We start from the raw sequence: 21210 nt of genomic DNA on the forward strand, positions 1-21210 counted from the left end.
ACTGATGACGCAGCGCAGACGTAGGGCAGACACTGCGTGCCCTCCCATCGGTGGACACGCCCCTAGGCCCCTGCTTCCATTCGATTGGCTGGAAAGGGCAAGTGGAAGGAGGATATTGGACATGATCACCATCAATCACTCAGGTGACCAACGGTTGTGAAAGAGGCTTGGGTTGCTACAGAGATGAGGTTGCTGAATTGCTCTTCCCGAGATCCTGCCAGGGTAAATTCCTGGGAAAAAGGATCGTGAAGGGATCCTTTACTGGCACAGCCATTGTATTTTTTGCTCTACCAACAGGAAGGAGAGTTTTCTCTCCGTGTATCCTACATTGGCTTTAAAACAGTAGAAATTGCATGTTGAAATTAAACACACATGGTTAATAGTGTCTCTAGGTGGTGAGACTAATATACGAGGACCCTTAGAAGTTCTTCCTTTTTTTTTTTTTTGGTCCAAGGAGTGTGGTTTTAGCTTTTTTTGTTTCCACTTCTCTCCTGGTGTTCATTTTGGTGCAAATTGTTTTGGGTATGGGATGGGCTAGGGAGAGGACTTAACACTTCTAACAAATGTACCACTCTGAGGGGGGATGCTGAGAATGAGGGTGACTATGCATGTGGGGGGCAAAGGGTATACGGGACATCGCTACCTTCTTAATTTTTCTGTGATTCCGAAACTGTTCAAGTTTTATTGTATATTTTAAAAATAATGCACATCCACTGATACAGCAAACCTCCTTCAAGGGATCTGTCCAACAGAAATAATTTTTCAGGCGCACCTGGGTGGCTCAGCCGTTAAGTGTCTGCCTTGGCTTGGGTCGTGCGGTCCTAGGGTCCTGGTATGGAGCCTCATGTTGGGCTTCCTGCTCAGTGGGAAGCCTGCTTCTCCCTTTCCCTCTCCCCCTGCTTGTGTTTGCTCTCTAGCTGTCTGTCTCTCTGTTAAATAAGTAGAATCTTAAAAAGAGAAAGAAAGAAAGAAAAACGTGTTCCTGGGTGGCTCAGTCGGTTAGGTGGCTGAGCTGGGCTCAGGTCATGATCCTGGGGTCCTGTGATGGAGTCCTGTATCCGGCTCCCTGCTCATCAGAGGGCCTGCTTCTCCTTCTCCCTCTGTCTGCCGCTTTGCCTACTTGGGCTATCTCTCTGTCAAATGGGTGAATAAATTCTTAAAAAAAAAAGTATAAAAGAATTTTTTCAGATGTGTAGGGTATATATATGAAAGGAAAAAGTCCAAGATGCATATCTGGAAGGATATAGAACAAAACATTTAATATTGGTAACTTTAGTGCGCCTGGGTGGCCCAGTGGGTTAAGCCTCTGCCTTCAGCTCAGGTCATGATCTCAGGGTCCTGGGATCGAGTCCCACATTGGGCTCTCTGCTCAGCGGAGAGCCTGCTTCCCCTCTCTCTCTGTCTGCCTCTCTGCCTACTTGCGATTTCTCTGTGTGTCAAATAAAGAAAGAAAATCTTTAAAAAAAAAATATATATATAGGTAACTTTAGAGGGTTGGGATTGTGAGAAGGGGCCTTTCACTTTCTATTTCACACCCTTGATTATATCTTTTTTCCAAATTACTATAAAATATTTAATATACTATAAAATAATTGAAGGTGCTAGTTATTTTTTTTTTTTAAAGATTTTATTTATTTGTCAGAGAGAGGGAGAGAGAGCAAGCACAGGCAGACAGAGAGGCAGGCAGAGGCAGAGGGAGAAGCAGGCTCCCTGCCGAGCAAGGAGCCCGATATGGGACTCGATCCCAGGACGCTGGGATCATGACCTGAGCCGAAGGCAGCTGCTTAACCAACTGAGCCACCCAGGCATCCCGGTGCTAGTTATTTTCAAACTACTCTAACTACAAATAACAAACAATGGAATAGTTTATAAAATCCAAATACTTAGTGAAAGCAAGGATGATGTAACATTCTCATGTAAAGTTACTGAGAATATAAACCTCTCAAAGGCCCAGAGTGTTCTTTCTAAACCTTCATCATAATTGCACTTCTAGGTCTCTGTCCCTAAAAAGAAAATGTTAAAAATTTATAGGTGTCCCAGTTATTGTCAGGAAAATTTGAAAACAAAATGTTAAGCAGCAAAGGAATGTTAAAAATTAAGACCCATCTGTATGATGTTATATTATGTAGCCCACTGAAATGTTTATAAAGAACTTTTGAAGAAACATAGTAAGTGAAAAAGAAATGAGAATACCAAAATTTTTTTTGTTTTCATCCCATCCTTCCTTCCTCTGTGCTTTTTTTTTCTTTAAGATTTTATTTATTTATTTGACAGAACACAAATAGTCAGAGAGGCAGGCAGAGAGAGAGAGAGGGAAACAGGCTCCCCAACGAGCAGAGAGTCCGATGAGGGGCCCGATCCCAGGACCCTGGGATCATGGCCCAAGCCTAAGACAGAGGCTTTAACCCACTGAGCGACCCAGGAACCCCTCCTCTATGCTCTTTATCTGAAAAGGAATTTGGCTCAAAGATTAACAGTGACTGTTCATAAATGGTGCTTATATGTGATTTTTCACTTTTCTTCTCTGTAGCTTTCAGTGTCCCTGTATTTTCTATAATAAACAAGTATTTTTAAAATGAGAAAACAAAATTTCAAAAAGAAAACACATATTAGGGGTGCCTGGGTGGCTCAGTTGGTTAAGCGACTGCCTTCAGCTCAGGTCATGATCCTGGAGTCCTGGGATCGAGTCCCGCATCGGGCTCCCAGCTTCGCAGGGAGTCTGCTTCTCCCTCTGACCTTCTACCCTCTCTTCCTCTCTCTTACTTCCTCCCTCTCTCTCAAAAAAATAAATAAAATCTTAAAAAAAAAAAAAAAAGAACTGGGCGCCTGGGTGGCTCAGTGGGTTAAATAAAGCCTCTGCTTTTGGTTCCTGTCATGATCCCAGGGTCCTGGGATTAAGCCCTGCATCAGGCTCTCTGCTCAGCAGGGAGCCTGCTTCCTCTCTCTCTACGTGCCACTCTGCCTACTTGTGATCTCAAATAAATCTAAAAAAAAAGAAAAAACACATTAGTCCCAAATTCCATTCTCAAGCGTAAAAGTAAATATATGTATTATTTTCCATTTAAAGATAAGGGAATTTCATCTGGGTGAAGACACCTGTACAAAGTAATACAATTAAGCAAGTAGCAAACCCATCCCAGGTCCCATGTACCCCATGCATTGGAGAAAAAATATACCAGATGGAATTTACTAATAAAGCCGTACCCTATATAAAGAAGATACGTTCAGAAGTCCTATCTTCCTAGGGATCAGACCTTGCAGCTCCACTCTAGCAAAATTCTTTTCTTCATCATTATTTACTCGTGACTAGCTGCAATCAGATACTGCCAAATAAAAACTTGCCTAACTGGATTCTTCTCTTTGCTGGGATGAGAATATTTTGTGATTTCAAGAATATGGAAGCCTGCCTTGATAAAGAACAAGAACCTGTTCTTTAGGAGAATGGGGCAGAACAGAGAAACAGAAACAGGCTTGGCACTGACTTCTAAAATTCCAGCACCCCTGTTTGTAACAGGATGGGGGATTGGAAGCAGCTTTGGTGAGTTGCAAACAAAAGTATCTAGCAAGGAGTTAACCCTTGCACACTGATACAATGGAATGCTGTGTATTAAAAAGAATGACAGGGGCGCCTGGGTGGCTCTGTGGGTTAAGCCGCTGCCTTCAGCTCAGGTCTTGATCTCAGGGGCGTGGGATCGAGTCCCACATCGGGCTCTCTGCACGGCAAGGAGCCTGCTTCCTCCTCTCTCTCTCTGGCTGCCTCTCTGCCTACTTGTAATCTCTCTCTGTCAAATAAATAAATAAAATCTTTAAAAAAAAAAAAAAGAATGGCATGCTACTTATATGGAAAGATCTTCAAGATGTTATTAAGGGGAAAAAAGGGAGAAGCTCAGAAATACGTATTTCATATATTCAACCACACATATATATATCTGTCTGAACATGTACTATGATTTTCTGGGAGAATAAAATAAACATCATTAGCAGTGGGTCCCTCTGGAGTTTGGGGGTGGGAAGGGAAGTGCTTGAAATAGTTTTATGTCTTTTCAGTTTAAAATATACACATATGGGGTGCCTGGGTGGCTCCCAGGTTGAGGCCTCTGCCTTCGGCTCAGGTTGTGATCTCAGGGTCCTGGGATCAAGTTCCGCATCGGGCTCTCTGCTCAGTGGGAAGCCTGCCTTCCCCCCTCTCTCTGCCTGTCTCTCTGCCTACTTGTGATCTCTGTCTGTCAAATAAATAAATGAAAATTTAAAAAAATAATAAAAAATAAAATAAAATATACACAATATACCTCTCCCTTAGATTCAGCAGAGCCAAGGAGTCTTAAAATCACTCATCTGATGGATTGCATTGAACACTTGTGTGATTCTAGGAAAAGGCAAAGAGCGACTTTATCAAGTTCCATGATCACTTGATTGCTGACAAGAAACCTCCATAAATTCCAGTATGCACACACACATTTTAAAACTTTCAAGATACTGTTTAATCAGTAGTTATAAGGCTCATTTGTTAGACCTGCACTTCAACAATTACACAGACATCACTTGAAGTTATTAAAGTTGTCAAAATATATAAAAACATTCAAGTAAGAGGTATGCAAACCAGCAGCATTTAACCAAAACAATGATATTAGCATAAATGCGTATCAATTTTAGAACAGGGAAAGAACGGAGCTTCCATCTCACACATTTACACACACACACACACACACACACATCTTGACTGTCCTCAGAAGCATGATGAAGGCAAAAACATCTCTATAAGTGTGCTTGGCAAAAATGCCAACAATTAGATTTTTTTCAAGTGAGGACAGAGTGAACTTTTGATTACTCAAAATTCCATGATACTAGTTATTAGCTTGAAAAGCTCATCGGTCTCACAGGTACATAAATATCCAGTGTTAATGCTAACTTTGGGGAAGAGGCGGAAAATGATCAGGCAAAGGGGCAAATACACAGAAATGTGTGTGCCACGGCAAACTTGCTTTGCTTCTCGGAGCAAGGAATCAATCATTTTTGAGTAACGGAGGGTAGGGGTGATGGTGGGAAATACTGTTAGCAACAGCTTTCTAAAACATGTGCCAACTTTAAACTCCAGGCTACTCCCTAGGAAAAGCTTTTGAGCCAGTGAAGGGAAGGAAAACAACAGAAGCAAGGCTCACACAGTCTGTTACAAAACTAAGTACTTTGGAAAAGATCCTGAAGACGTTAAGACGAGAACTGATTATGTGAAACAATAATTTAGGCTTATATTCAAAGGTTCAGAGCTATCAATTTTGGGTAAGCTTATGATGAGGTATTTACTGCACCTTTTTTTTTTCCTGTAATGGAAACCCTGAAGCAATACTCTGCGTATTTTGTAAAATATAAAAGAGCCCTTAAAAAATGGATATGTGCCTTGAAGATGCCAGCATTCAGTGTACCCCAGGTCACTGGCACAGGCTGGTCTGAGGCTGCGACCCGCAGCCCTCCAGCGCTCCTGCACATAAACCCTGTCCTCTGTGCACGTCCTCACCTGCCCTTTCCAGCCTGGCTCCAAAGCGTGTCGTGTCCTTCAGAGATGGGGACCTCAGTGCAGAGAGGGAAATGGCATTTTGGAAGACTTGAAAGACAAACTTTGCCTCTTAGTTTTGATGACCCAGGGCCAGGACAGACCCAGCACCATAGAGGCAGTTTCCCCCTGAGCACGAAGGCTGTAGCAAAATGCCCCGGGAGCTAACACGTCAAGGTCCTCGACCGGCAGCCATTCCTCTCTTCCTAAAGCTTCATCCAGGCTCTTCAGACACGGCTTACTGATGAAGCAGGAATGACTTTTCTCTCTCATTATTTCTACCAGGTAGCGGGGATCGCATACCTATCCTCTCCATGTTGCCACCCTCTGTTCCAATCATCCCACAATTCGAGGATTTCTCCTTACGGGGAAAAAAAAAATCAGGTCTCATTTTAAGTCTAAAGGGTTACTACTTCTGAAGGAACACTTCTCAGCCTAAACCCCCAGAACCTGGTTGCAAAGGAACGAGCCCAGCTTCATAACCGGGTGACCGCCACAGTGAACCATAAAAGACCACACAAATGAGCTTTTTGAAAAATATAAAAGGGCTCTCCTCCTCAGTTTTTGTCCTGACAGTTTAAACGGCTTAATAAGTCAGTTTTGGGGGAGAGTCACTAAGCTGTTGGTCTATATATAGGCAAACACTTGGGTTCAAACCAGCCTGCTTTTTCTAAGTCACGAGAGCCTTCCACAGGGGCCGGTCACCAAAACCACCGCCACGGCACCCACACAAAGGGAGCCGCCTTCAGGAAAGACCTGAACTCCAGAAAAATATATTTTACAAGTTCCACTCCAAACCCAGGTGGACTGGACTGTGTAGGCTCGGCTGGTCACAAGATCAGCTTAACGAGCAGGTTCCTCATCGCCCATCCACTCGGCTCTTCACATCCTTCTGGGCTTCTGTTAGTTTCTGGATCAGGTAACGCTTGTCACGACTTTCCTAAAGGTAGAAATCGGTGCAAGAACACATTCAATATATTTGAAAACAAATGTCTTCATTTCAACATAATCAATTACCCGTCAGACTCGGGGTTAAGAATCCCAACCCCTGGACGGTGGTAACGGCCTCCAGACTGGTCTGCCTCTTGCCCTCTTGCCCCTCCACAGCCTCTTGTCCACAGAGGAGCCAAGAGTCTTTTAAAAAAATAGACGTCAGACGGATGAGGCGCCTGGATGGCACAGTCGGTTGAGAGCCCGACTCCCGATTTCTGCTGTGATCTCAGGGTCGTGAGACTGAGCCCCAAGTCGGGATCCGCACTCACGGTGGCGTCTGCTTGATATTCTCTCTCAAAATCTCCCCCGCACTGGCTCACGCACACGCTCTCTAAATAGGTAAATAATCTTAAAAAGAAATGTACATCAGACTGCTACTGTGATTGGTTTCCCATCACACTCAGAATTAAACCCAAACTTGTCACCAGAGCCCTCACACTGTACCGTGACCCTAGCGGACAATCCAGCATCATCTTGACTCTCTGGCCATGCCACCTGTCCCCGGGAGTGGCCTCACTGTCCCCTCTGCCTGTTACTCTCATCCCCGAGGCCTCCCACAATGGCTCCTTGTCCTTCAAGTTTCAGCGCCAATGTCACCTCCTCCAAGAGGCCCTCCGTGACTACCATCTACAGCCCCGGAGGGCCGTTCCTCACCTAACTCTACCGTCTGTGTTCTCTTCACAGAGGCTCCCACTACTGGAATTCATGGTTTCTCTGTAACTATTCAGCAGTCTCGTTTCCCTCTGTCACCACTGTATCCCAGCACAGTATGAGGGCCAGGCTGTGATCTCTGTATACACTGAAGGCATGGACAGGCCCATGACTGCGTGAAGCTGGAGAAGGCCTGGCCCCAGTGCAGTTCTGGGAAGTAGTGGTGAGCCGCGCCACGGCATTCCATCCCCTCCCTGGGGAAAGCGCCACTCTCCTTCAGTTGTCCTGGGTAGATGTCCCCAGCCATGACCCTCTGGACCTGCTCTTCCTTACCAGGGACAGCTGCTCTCGGAGCTGGACCACCACCCGCTTGTGCGCTCCGGCCAGGGCGATGAAGTAAAACATGATGAGGCTGTAACACAAGGAAGCGGTCACTAAGGAGTCTGTGCCAGCTGAAGGGCCGCTGGATAAACAACCCGGTCAATTTTGCCCAGAACAGGTTCACTTCGGTTAGGAAGAGAAAGAAAGAAGAGAGAGAGGGAGGGAGGGAGGGAGGAATGGACAGACAGGGGGAGGGGAAGGAAGGAAGGAAGAGAGGGAGGGAGGGAGGAAGGAAAAATCTGGGGTGTGACGTTCTGGGTTCCAGCCCCGCACTGGGTGTAGAGATTACTTTAAAAAAAAAAAAAAAATGGGAGGGAGAGAGGGAGGAAGGAAGGGATCTCTCCTAAGCAGAGGACATAAGAAACAGCCCCAGAGGGGTATTTAGTTAGCAGTGGTAGTAGAGACTGATTCATGCCTTGCTTTTTAAGTCAATATTACAAGTTGTTGTTGTTCCCCTGGCACACACGGTATGACAGAGAAAGAGAAGGAGATGGTCCAGACAGCTCAGTATGGAAGGAACTGGCTGTGGATGATCACTTCCCTGGCCCCCGCTTCCTCATCTACAGTGAGGATAATACAGTAAACCCTGAGGACAACAAGCCTAGGATAATAGATCTTTGAATAAAAGCAACTGGCTGTTGGCTCCTGTCTTCTGTGTGGCCCCAGATCTCAGAACGGGGGTGGCTGAAGTTATTATCTTTGGGGACAGGGGCATGTGGAGTGGAGGGTAAGCCGCCAGGAAAACAGTAGGCAACCTCATTCCATTCCATGAAGGGGCGGTGGTTTCCTGTCTAATCTCCCCAGACAGGGCTGAGGAAGTAATGGAATCGCTCATATCAATGATACTCTTCTGGAACACACTGTGGCCACAAGGCAAGAATGGCCAGATCAGGCAACTGCCACCAAATGGTGCCAGCCAAGCCATAGCTTGGTGTCAAACCCCCCAGGACAGAGTAGCTGGATCCTGAGGTACTCAGAATCCCAGGCTGACTGTCTGCCTAGCTTCCCCAAGCCATTTTATTAATCTCTATCAAAGGTATCCTACCTTTAACAAATAAATTTTTCGGGTTCTCTTCTTGCATGGTGGTGGGGTTTTACTGTCAGACCATATCAAGAGATAATTGCAGTGATTTCATTACAGTTAATTCATGCCAGCTATAATCAATTCTACTTATCTGTAGTAGTTACATCCCATAAAGCCTCCAGGAACACTGACCTAGTGACTACTGAACCAGTGTCCCTATGGGACGAACTGGGGTAGGTTCCTTGAGTCACCAGTCACAACATTCTTGTCAACTGATCAATACCCTGTTTTATGTTTCTTATTTATTGAGAAAGTTATCAAAATATAACCTTGTTTCTGTTTACAGACATCTTCTTTAAATATTATTGTTGATTCCTTAACATTGAACCTCGCATCACCAGCGCTATAATGCATGCCCGAATGAAGCTTATCTAACTTACATATTTTCTTTCTATTAAATTGCTTGTGGCCAATTTAAACAGGGAAATAACCCACCAAAAGCACAAAATGCAAGAAACCTGGCCCCACAGAGATCACAAAAGGACACTTACTTCTAGTTTGAGAGCTGAAACAAGAAGGTAGACTACTGAGCATTGTTCAAGTCTAGGTAACATGCGTGCTATGGCGTGAATGTTTGTCTGCCCCCCAGATTCATGTTTGAAATCCTAATCCCAAGGTGATGGTATTAGGAAGTGGGGCCTTTGGGAGGTGCTAAGGTCAAGAGGACGGTGCCCTCATGAATGGGATTAGTGCCCTGATCAAAGGGACCCCAGAGAGCTAGCTCATCCCATCTGCTATGTAAGGATATGAGAAGTCTGCAAGCCAGAAGACGGCTCTCACCTAACCACACAGACGGACACTCTGACCTTGGACTAGCAGCCTCCAGAACTATAAGAAATAATTGGTTATAAGCCACCTAGTCTATGTTATTTTCTGTAAGCAGCAGCCCAAACAGACTAAGATAGTGATTTTTGGGTGATTCTAATTTTTTGCCATTCTGTGCAAGTCCACAAATGACCATGAACTTGCCTCAAGCACTGATTTGGGGGTTACAAAATATTTTAGCAAGTAGGCATATTCACAACACAGACACAAAAAATGGAATCCATTAACAATCAGAATAGACTATAATTAGAACAACACCTAGCACATAGTAAGACCTCAATGTACATTTGTGATTAGAATTATTTTATTATTATTACTTTTTAATGTAGGCTCCACACCCAGGATGAAGCCCGATGTGGGGTTTGAACCCCTGACCCTGAGATTGAGACCTGAACTGAGATCAAGAGTTAGACACTTAGGGGCACCTGGGTGGCTCGGTCAGTTAAGCATCTGCCTTTGGCTCAGGTCGTGATCCCAGGGTCCCAGGATCGAGCCCTGAGTCAGGCTCCCTGTTGAGCAAGGAGCCTGCTTCTCCCTTTCCCTCTGCCTACCGCTCCCCCTACTTGGGTTCTTTCTCTCTCTGTCAAATAAATTTTTAAAATCTTAAAAAAATTTTAGACTTTTTAAGAAATTTTTAGAAATTGAATTTTTAGAAATTAAAAAAGAAATTTTTAGAAATTAAAAAATTTTTAGAATTTTTAAAATCTTAAAAAAAAAAAAAGAGTTAGACACCAAATGAGCTACCCAGATGGCCCTAGAATTACTTTAACCCTCAAAATGAATCACTACGCAGAAAAGATTCTTGTCACCTTGATATAGAACACCTGTCATTTACTGTGCCTTTACTAAGGGCCAGGTCCTCTGATACCCATTTCACTATGTTAACTGTATTGCCTTCTTCTCACAACCCTATGAGGTATGTGCCATTCTTACCTCATTTTCCAGGTGAGGAAACTGAGGCACAGGGAGGACACATTCTATATATAAGTAGTGGAGACAGGGTTCAAGCGCATGCTTCTAATTCAGTGCTCCTCTCTCTCCCCAGTAATCACTTTCTTTATCAAAGTGCAAGTGATTTTGTAAATAATAATAGTAATCAGCAATGGTTATTGGGTTTTTACGGCAGGCATTGGGCTAAGTGCTTTAGCTGCAGGATCTTTTTTTTTTTTTTAAGATTTTATTTATTTATTTGACAGGGAGTGAGAGAAGGAACACAAGCAGAGGGAGTGGGAGGGAAAAGCAGGCTTCCCGCACCCGATGTGGGGCTTGATCTCAGGACCCTGAGATCATGACCTGAGCCAAAGGCAGATGCTTCATCTTACTAGACCTGCTCAATAACCCTCTTAAAGAATCACAATTTTGGGGACGCCTGGGTGGCGCAGTTGGTTGAACGACTGCCTCCGGCTCAGGGCGTGATCCTGGAGTCCCGGGATCGAGTCCCACATCAGGCTCCCAGCTCCATGGGGAGTCTGCTTCGCTCTCTGACCTTCTCCTCGCTCATGCTCTCTCTCACTGTCTCTCTCTCTCAAATAAATAAAAAAATAAAATCTTTAAAAAAAAAAAAAAAGAATCACAATTTTGGAGCCTCCAGCTGGCTTCCAACTCTTGGTTTTAGCTCAGGTCATGAGATCATGAAATTTTATTTTATTTTTTATTTTTTTTTTTTAAAGATTTTTTATTTATTCATTTGAGAGAGAGAGACAGTGAGAGAGAGCATGAGCGAGGAGAAGGTCAGAGAGCGAAGCAGACTCCCCATGGAGCTGGGAGCCTGATGTGGGACTCGATCCCGGGACTCCAGGATCACGCCCTGAGCCGAAGGCAGTCGTCCAACCAACTGAGCCACCCAGGCGTCCCGAGATCATGAAATTTTAATTAGAAATTTTATTTCTAAAAATTCTCAAGGTCCTGAGATCAAGCCCTGTGGCAGACTCCTGCTCAGCACAGAGCCTGTTCGGGATTCTCGTCCTCTCCCTTTGCCCCTCCCCTGTTCACATGTGCATGCTTTCTCTCTCTCTCGCTCTCCCTAAATAAATACATAAAATCTTAAAAAAAAATCACTATTATGATGCCCATTCTAAAAATGGGAGGAGGGGAGAGAGAGCACACAAGCAGGGAGGGGGCAGAGGGAGAGGAGAGGTTCTGTAACTTATCAAGTGTAGCAGGCGAGCTTGCTACACTTGATAAGTTAATGTTATCAAGTTAACAATAATGTTATTGCATTTCCCAGCGGAGAAGGCTCCATGGGCCTGCACGGAAAATACTTGCAAGGGTCCGGGCGGTTCTTACTCACCAGATGATCATGAAGAAAGGCACTGCGAAGGCTTCCGATGTGACGCCATAGACCAGGGACTGCAGAGAGCTGGGAAAGGTGCTCACTGTCTTGGGGACCACCTCCCACGTGGTGTTGAAGTTGGTGAATGGCCCACAGGCTTTCGAGGAAGGGATGCTGCCAAGACATAGACCCAGGGGCTCAGGGCGAGGCACAGAGCACAGGCTGAGCATCTGTCCTCTCACACTCACAGGCTTGTTACCAGTGACCCGAGAGGAACTGCCTGGTCTTACGGGCCGAATGGAATATTCTGATCAAAAACGCTGACCCTGAAACTTCATCTAGTCTCTAGACTGACTTTCAGGTCACAGGAAATTTAGTACGGAAGAGTAAGTTAAATGGCACTGTGAGGTAACAATGTGATTTTATTCACCGATCTCTTAATTTGGAGGTGAGGGAACTGTTGTGGACTCTGCAAAGAATCAAAGATTCTGTTAAATGAATTAATTTTTTAAAAAATATGCTCCACACCCAACATGGGGCTAGAACTCACGACCCTGAGATCAAGAGTCATATGTTCCACCAACTGAGTCAGTCAGGCACCCTTCAAGAATCCAAAGTTAAAAGAGCCAGCTTGGCTGGCTTGGTCAGATGAGAATACAACCCATGATTTCAGGGTCAGGAGTCCGAGCCCCACACTGCATATAGAGATTACTTAAAATAAAATTAAAGGAGAGTAAGAAGACATAGCAATTAAAAGCAATGGGTGGGGGCGCCTGGGTGGCTCAGTGGGTTAAGCCTCTGCCTTCGGCTCAGGTCATGATCTCGGGGTCCTGATCTTGAGCCCCACATCGGGCTCTCTGCTCAGCGGGGAGCTGCTTCCCTCTCTCTCTCTCTGCCTGCCTCTCTGCCTACTTGTGATCTCTCTCTCTGTCGAATAAATAAATAAAATCTTTAAAAAAAAAAAAGCAATGGGTAAAACATGAAAGATCCTCATTTTAAAAACAAAGCCATAAAAGACTATCTGGGGACAAATGGAGAAATTTGAAAATGGCAGAAATATTAGTATTAATTACATACAATAATGTTATTGCAGATGCGTGGGAAGGAGGATGCTTATTTTTAGAAGCTACACGCTCAAGTATTTAGCTCCAATTTTCTGTGCACCCCCAGATCTCAAGATGGGGGTGGCTGAGGTTATTATTGAGGTATGCTGTGGTGTCCAAAACAATCTCAAATGGGTCATGACAGCCATAAAAAATGTAGGCGCAGAGAGAGAGAGAAAACAAATGAGAAATCAAAATGTTAACAACTGGGACATCCAGTTGAAGGGTATAGGAGTCTTCACTGTTGCTATTTTTTCAAATTTTTCAAAATAAAAAGTAAGGAAAAATCAAAATTACAATGGAAAAAATTTGTTATTAAGACCTACAAAGAAAAAAAAAAAAGACCTACAAAAAACTCCCTATATTCACATCACAAAGATCCGTGTGTATGATTTTCCATTGCGGCCCAACTTTATGGATTAAAAAACACTCTGGGAAGCAACCTAACTATTCCTTAAGGAAATGGATGAACAATTTATGATCTATTCATAAAACAGAATGCTAAAAAAAAACACCGGAAGAGACACAGAGATCTGAAAAGACTGGTTCTCAGGCAGAAAGTAAGTAGTTGGGAAATAGGACTGGAAAATGAATTGCCATCATATACTCTTATACTTTTTGAATTTTGTGTCATGTGAATGTATGTATTATATAAAAAAAGTCAGAGCTAAAAAACATTTTTAAACAAAGACAGTTCTATATATGTTGGTATGGAAAAGGGCACAATATAAAATTAAGTGAAAAAAAATAAGCAGTCAGTCAGGGTTATAGCATTATTCCATATGTGTCTTTTAAAAATAAATACATTGTTCATATGAATTTCTGGAAGTATTCATAAAATATTAATAGTGGTTACCTTGGCAGAATGGGACCAAGAAGGGAGGATGAGGGGCACTTTTTTTTCTCTTTAATTTATACGCTTTTGTACAGTTTGACTTTTTATATAACATTTATAACATCTATTATTATAACAAGAAACAATAAAAATATATATACTCAAACTGGTTAAAAAACAAAATCTGACAGTTTCAAAGTTGAAGAATTTTAATTTAAAGATGAAGAAATGAAATTGCATGAGAATAAATCAGAGATATTGGTAAACTATAACCCATGGGCCAAATCTGAACCATCATCTGTTTTTTATAAATAAAACTTTATTGGAACACAGTCATGCCCATTAGTTTGTATATTGTCTGTGGCTGCTTTCATAATGACACAAGACAGTTAAACAGTTGCTACTGCTACTATATGGCCCACAAAGCCTAAATATTTAGGCTTGCCCTTTACAGAAAATGTTTATTAGCCTTTGATATAAATGGCTATACTCCTAGGAAGTAGGGTCACTGGAGTTTGAAACCCCAATTTTTTATCCTTAGTCTTAAGCATTTCTACTCTTACCGAATTCCACACTACACTCTATATTCCTTGTGGCATGTCTGAATCATCTCTATCCTCCTAGCACCTAGCACAGTGCTTGTCACACTGAAGACACTCCAGGTCTTCTTATTTTTGTAACCAGAAACAAACGAGATTAGAAGAGAGGTCCCAGGCAAAGGGAGTAGGGCAGGGCAGATCTGCTGGTACTCTCTAGAACAAGGGCAACAGTGTAAGCCCAGCTTCTGGAAGTGGACCAGGACATTCCAGCATCCAGAGAGAGATTCCAAAACAAAGGTGGGCCTGGCCAAACCAGGAGTGACTTACCGACTTCTGTAGATGGACCCTCATGAGGAAAGCCAGTAAAGAATTCAAGGGATCCTTGAACAGAAAAGAGGGATGTGCCAAAAAGCAAACAAATGTTCTAGAAAACAAAGTCATATTTACCGTGCCATGCTGATTGTCAGAGGTATTATGGCCAAACACAACCCGATCAACAACACCAACAAGAAGAAGAAATTAGAATTGGAGGCTCTGAACTGCCTGGGGGAGGGTCGGCAGGTATAAAGAAGACTCATCTAAAGGGAGAGAAGGAAAGAGAAAAAAAAGTAAGAGTCTAGCTTCCTTGAAGATCAACGAGCCCATTCATGCATTCTAGTGGGAATGTAAACTGGTAGGACTTTTCCAGAGGGTAGTCAGCAATCTAGATCAAAATGAAACATGATTCATCCAGACCCTCGACCCTGGGGAAATTCATCCCAATGAGAAAATAGAATAAAGGGGCCAAAATACATGGATATGGATGTTTACTGCTGCAGGTGCTCATGTGTGGGGATAACTGGAAGCAACCAAAATAGCGATCAATAGGGGCTGCTTGAAGGGTCAAGAGCATCTATCTGTACAGTGAGATACTGGGGAACACTTCAAGAGGGTGAGAGAACTCTACGTCCCGGATGGCACTGTGAAATGTGCCCTATGATCTCATTTATGTTTTTTGTTTTTGTTTTTGTTTTAAATTTGACAGAGAGATAGATCACAGGTAGACAGAGAGGCAGGCAGGGGCGGGGTGGGGGGAAGCTGGCTCCCCGCCGAGCAGGGAGCCGTTGCAGGGCTCAATCCCAGGACTCTGGGATCATGACCTGAGCCGAAGGCAGAGGCTTTAACCCACTGAACCACCCAGGCACCCCCTCATTTACATTTTTTAAAAAGTATTCTTCATAGGATTTTAAATATGCATTAAATGGATCTATGCTAACAAGACCAAGAGAGATTTTGTTTGAATTTTTTATAAGCATATTTATTCTTCCTCTGTATTAAAAACAAATATTTCCAGGGTGCTTGGGTGGCTTAGTCAGTGAAGCAGCTGTTTTTGGCTCAGGTCATGATCTTGGGGTCCTGGGATCCAGCCCCATGTTGGGCTCTCTGCTCAGCAGGGAGTCTGCTGCTTCTTCTGCCCCTCCTCCTGCTCTGTCACTCGCTCAGTCTCTCTCTCATGCTCTTTCTCTCTCTCAAATAAATAAATAACATCTTTTAAAAAAAAATAAAATAAAAGCAAATTTTCTACCAAGGTGAAAAAGACTTGTGGAAACATCAAGTGGAAAGGAGTGAAGGGTACATTCATAGGCATACAATTTCTCCTTAATGTTTTTAGAGACTACGTTACTGGGAGGGGGCCTCCAGCTGCTCTTACCTCAGCAGTAGCCAGAAAATCTTGTGAGCTGGACGGCAATGAGCGCCAGGGACCCCTGGTGCCCTGTTCGGGGGTGGCTGGCTGGTCAGGCCTGTGCTGTCACAATTCAGCCCAGTGCCCGTGACCTACTCTATTACCCCCACATGTCTTTACTACGCCACACACCAGAAAAGCACTGGGTGACCAATATTTTCAGGGAAAGGAAAAAGTTCTAAGTTTTCTCACATCCATCTCTCCTTTGGTGCTTTCGACCAACTCAAGTTTCCACATGAAAGCACCAGAACATTCTTCAAAGGCCAAAACATCTGGGTTCAAGGTGCAGCCCAGTTCAAGGTGCTGCTTACCTAAGGATTAAATAGCTTAGGCCCTCGAGTGAAGTAAATCTGGAGTCACTTGTAAGCTGTGTGACCTGGGACTACTTACTTAACCTCTCTGAACTTCAGCTTTCTGATTTGTAAAATATGGGTAACATCAGTACCTACTTTAAAAGATGAGTGTAAGCATTCCATTATGACCTGTGTAAAGTGTTCAGCAGAGTGGGGGCACATGGTATTCTTACAACTGTTATTACTGTCATTATTATTAATGCTATTATTATTACCTCCATTTCTGAATTCTTAGGGCTTGGCTATAATAGGTAATAAGTAAGTGTGGGGCCTGTTAACAGAGGGCAACTCCAGAAGAAGGGTTGGAAGTTACTGTATACATGTCTGTATATAGTTTATAAAGGTTTTTTTTTAAAGATTTATTTATTTGTTTTGAGAGACAGCGCCTAGGGTGTGCAGGCAAGGGCAGAAAGAGAGACAGAGAGAATCTTAAGTAGACTATACTGAGTCTGGAGCCCGATGCGGGGCTCGATCTCATGACCCTGAGATCAGGACATGAGCCAAAACCAAGAGTTAGATGCTCAATTGACTGTGCCACCCAGGCACCCCTGTCTATAATTTAATAGTGAGCATATATTGCCTCAATAATAATAATAACAACAACAGCTCAGTTAATAAGCCCAGATCAATTAGTCATTCACAGAGCACTCTACCCAATAAGCACTTAGTTCAGCCACAATGCCCGGGGCCTGTGAGCCATTTGAGGAGCGACACAAATACTTGAGACCTGAAAATAAATACATCGGCTCCAACATCCAAATGGAAAATTATAAAACTTAAATTAATAGATGTTTTGTGAAACATCACCAAAATATGCCACTGCCCACTGGATGGCTCAATTGTGGCTCCCCTCTTAGACAGTAACTTACAAAAACATTTAAATCATAGGGGCAAAAAAAAAGTCTTAACAAAACTCTCAAAATTAGAAAGATGTGGAAATCCATCCCAAGTCTTTTTTCCAGAATAAAAATACACACCAAATAAGGGATGTAATTTTGATAAGTCTGATGGGATGTGTGTGTGGGCTGTAGACACACGACCTGCTGAATGCCTTGGGAAGTCAAGAATAATCCAGAATATGAGCTCCCCCCACCCCCGCTCTCCTTACCTCTTTCACATAAAAGATGATAATGAACTTCAAGGTTGCAATGGCAGGGAGAAGCGGTGAGAAAAAAGCTCCAATCCAGCAAATGGTCTGCCCATAGACGATCCCCAGGACGTTATCGGGAATGGCAAATTCCTGTTGTCCCCAGCACTGAATCAGCTTCCAAGAAGAACAGTAGGTCACCAGGAGCCTGGACACGAACGGGACAATATGTCACCTGTGCCTGCCACGACCACAGAACCACGTCTACCCCATCAAGGCTGTATCTACACACATTTCTCATGCCTTATAATTTGTCAGCGTAGCCCCTACTGATGGGCACTTAGGTTGTCTCCAGTGTCTTTGCTGATATGTGGCACTCTACAGTGAGCGACTGTGTGTGTGTTAATCTCAGGCCCCTGGTCCTAGGGGGCCAAATGAGTTAGATAAGGTTCGTTTCCCTCATTGGGAATGTGGGGGAATTTTAACCCAACGTACTTCACCAGGTTGTGGTGACAATGGATGACACAGGCAGTCACTGTGCTCGTTTGCCACTCAGCCCAAACAGTAACGTGCATTCCCACAGAAAATGGCTTATGAGAACCCTACCACCTAGCTTGCCACTTCTTGGAATCCTACATTCTCTCCCTCTGCCCCTCCTCTCACCAACCCCAACTCTCTCTCTCTCTCTGAAAAAATAAAAAAATAAAGAAAAATAGAGTCTCCTGGGTGGCGCAGTCAGCACGAAGCTTAAATAACTTGCCCAAGGTCACATGACCAGCAAGTGGCAGTGCTGGGGCGGGAACCTGGAGGGTCTCCCCTGACAGTAGCTGTGCTGATGGCCAGAAGCCATCTCCATGGAAAGCAGAGCCATTTTGGTTTCTGCTGCCTTTCAAGGGGGCACCTAATGGACTATGGGGTCAATGGCCTAGAGGCCACTGTAAGTCTTTGGGTGGTTGTCAGTGATTTCTGTGAGCTCAAGAGCCGCCGTGATGGGAGCCTCCACTGGGGATATGGAAGGGACTGGGAGGGGTAGGCGGAAATCAGAGGGGTGCCCCTCACACTTACTTTCTGGGAAAATCCACAAAAAGCGTCACAGCCAAGATGATGATGAGGTCAAAGATCATCAGCTTGTACATTTCCTGCCCAACCTGGGTCTCCCAGCACTGAAACCAAAGAGATCAAGAGAAAATGAGGCCCAACGTGGGGCAGAGAAAGCCAGTTTCTCACACTCCTTCCAATAGCCCCGTCCACCCTCCGATTCTGCTGCCTCTGGAGGCCATCCGCTGATGCTCCTCGGAGATGCAGCACACACTCTGGCGTTCAAGCTATGGAAGGGCCTGCAGTGTGAGACTTGGCTACACAGCAGGAAAGCAGATCAGCTGGGATTCAAATCCATAGCTTTGAGGGCTGTTCTCTTGACTTTGAGCCTGTCATACACCTCCCCCCTGCCAATTACCGCCCCCTGCAGGACGCCCCCATCCCTGCAGGCTCACGGGGTAGAGTTTCTGGTTGTAGCCACACAGCTCACAGGAGTAGTTATCACAGGATGTAATCTTGGAGCCCAGGGTGAACACCAGCACACAGATGGTAGCCAGCCGCATAAAGACACACCTGCGGGGGGGGGGGGAGAGGGAGGGGAGGAGATGGGAAGAGGCCTCAGGGCAGGCTGGCTACCTGGAACTAAGGCTAGAAAGCAGAAAACCTTCAAACCAAACCCTCAAATAATCAGAGAGTTTCTGTTTGGGATTCTGAGAACCTTCTAGAAATGGACAGCAGCGCTGGTGGCACCGCATGGGGAATGTACTTAATGCCACAGGACTGTACACTTACAAATGTCTAGGGGCACCTGGGTGGTTTAGTCAGTCAAGTGTCTGACTGTGGATTTCAGCTCAGGCCATGATCTCAGGGTCCTGGGATCAAGTCCCATATCACGCTCCGTGCTCAGCATGGAGTCTGCTTGAGATTCTCTCTTTCTCCCTCTGCCCGCCCCCCTGCTTGTGCATGCACTATTAATAAATAAATAAATTAATTAATTAATTTGAATTTTATTTATTTATTTTTTTAAAAGATTTTATTTATTTGAGAGAGAGGAGGAGAGAGGGAGCAATAGAGCACAAGCAGGGGGAGCAGCAGGCTGAGGGAGAGGGAGAAGCAGGATCCTTGTTGAGCAAGGAGCCTGACGCAGGGCTGGATCCCAGGACTGGGATCATGAGCTGAGTGGAAGGCAGACACTCAGGCACCCTAAATATATTTTTTTTAATGTCTACAATGGGGGCACCTGGGTGGCACATTCAGGGGAGCATGTGGTCTCAAGGTTGTGAGTTCTAGTAGCACACTGGGTGAGGAGATTACATAAAAACAAAATCTTTTTTTAAAAATGTCTAAAATGAAGGGGCGCCTGGTGGTTCAGTGGTTTAGGCCTCTGCCTTTGGCTCAGGTTGTGGTCTTGGGGTCCTGGGTCCTGGGGTCGAGCCCCGCATCCAGCTCTCTCCTGGGGTTGGGCTCTCTGTGGGAGCCAGCTCTCTCAACAGGGAGCCAGCTTCCCCCTTGCCCAACCCCGGCCTGCCTCTCTGAGTACTTGTGATCTCTGTCTGTCAAATAAATAAACAAGGGGCACCTGGGTGGCTCAGTGGGTTAAAGCCTCTGCCTTCTCAGGTCATGATCCCAGGGTCCTGGGATTGAGCCCCACATCCAGCTCTCTGCTCAGTGCAAGGCCTGCTTCCTCCTCTCTTTCTGCCTGCCTCTTTGTCTACTTCTCTGCCTACTTGTGATCTGTCAAATAAATAAACAAAATCTAAAAAGCAAAAAAATAATAAAAAGATGAAAAATAAGTAAATAAAAAATGTCTAAAATGGTAAATTCTATGTTATGTATGTATTTTGCTACAATTTTTTAAAAAGATTTATTTGACTTAGAGAGATCACAAGTAGACAGAGAGGCAGGCAGAGAGAGAGAGAGAGAGAGAGAGAGAGGAGAAGCAGGTTCCTTGCTGAGCAGAGAGCCCGATGTGGGACTCGATCCCAGGACCCTGAGATCATGACCCGAGCCGAAGGCAGCGGCTTAACCCACTGAGCCACCCGGGCGCCCCTTGCTACAATTTTTTTTAAACGGCAAGGGAAAAAACAATGAGAAAGCCGGGAATTCCTGAACCCATGATGTTATAGCCACACTACAGAACATGAGCCATTGCTGAAGGGAACTAATGGAATCTTTTAAGTATGAGCTTTGAGTGACGTCTGATATACTGAGAAGGGGAAAAAGCATGTTACGGAGTATCACTTATATATGATCTTGTTTCTCAAAGAACACAAAATGTGCGAGTAAACACCAGGAACCCCACAGATGAGGGCTCTCTTGGGAAGCAGGATTCGAGACAGGAGGGCAGAGTGAGCTAACTTTTTTGAAAGATGCTTTTCTATTGTTTGGCTATTAAAAAAAAATGAAATATGAAAAAGTGGGGGGAAAAGCAAAGCCACACATCTGCTCACTCTTCTCATTACGTAGCATGCCACCTGACAGCCTATCCCTCCTGCTGGAATTCAAGGACCCAGCACCACTCAGGAGGGGCCCATAACTAAAGATGGAATCGAATAAAAAGTCAGAATCTACACTATAGTTTATAGCAACTGTGGGCAACAGAATGCAGAACACAAAGAAACAATGAATTAAATCTACATGAGGGGACATGCTACAGGACAAATGTTCATTTCTTCCACAAATCCATGGCCTAATGAAAGGGGTAGGGGTTCTTTTTTTTTTTTTTTTTTAAAGATTTTATTTATTTATTTGTCAGAGAGAAGGAGAGAGAGCAAGCAC

At 44.3% G+C, this 21210-nt stretch overlaps 1 protein-coding gene across 1 annotated transcript in view; it reads right to left on the reverse strand.

Moving 5' to 3' along the window:
* Positions 1-4457: 4457 nt before the first annotated feature.
* Positions 4458-21210, reverse strand: part of TMC7 (transmembrane channel like 7) — a 54525-nt gene continuing 37772 nt past the window's right edge. Inside the window, exons 10-16 of the mRNA XM_044233104.1 lie at positions 18888-19005; positions 18460-18557; positions 17416-17602; positions 14679-14809; positions 11773-11928; positions 7526-7604; positions 4458-6488 (exon numbers count right to left, since the gene is read on the reverse strand). Of these exons, the coding sequence (XP_044089039.1) occupies positions 6408-6488; positions 7526-7604; positions 11773-11928; positions 14679-14809; positions 17416-17602; positions 18460-18557; positions 18888-19005 (850 nt within the window). The 3' untranslated portion in view covers positions 4458-6407. The remainder of the gene's footprint in view (positions 6489-7525; positions 7605-11772; positions 11929-14678; positions 14810-17415; positions 17603-18459; positions 18558-18887; positions 19006-21210) is intronic.

This window comes from Neovison vison, chromosome 14, assembly GCF_020171115.1.
Source record: "Neovison vison isolate M4711 chromosome 14, ASM_NN_V1, whole genome shotgun sequence".
NCBI lineage: Eukaryota > Metazoa > Chordata > Mammalia > Carnivora > Mustelidae > Neogale > Neogale vison.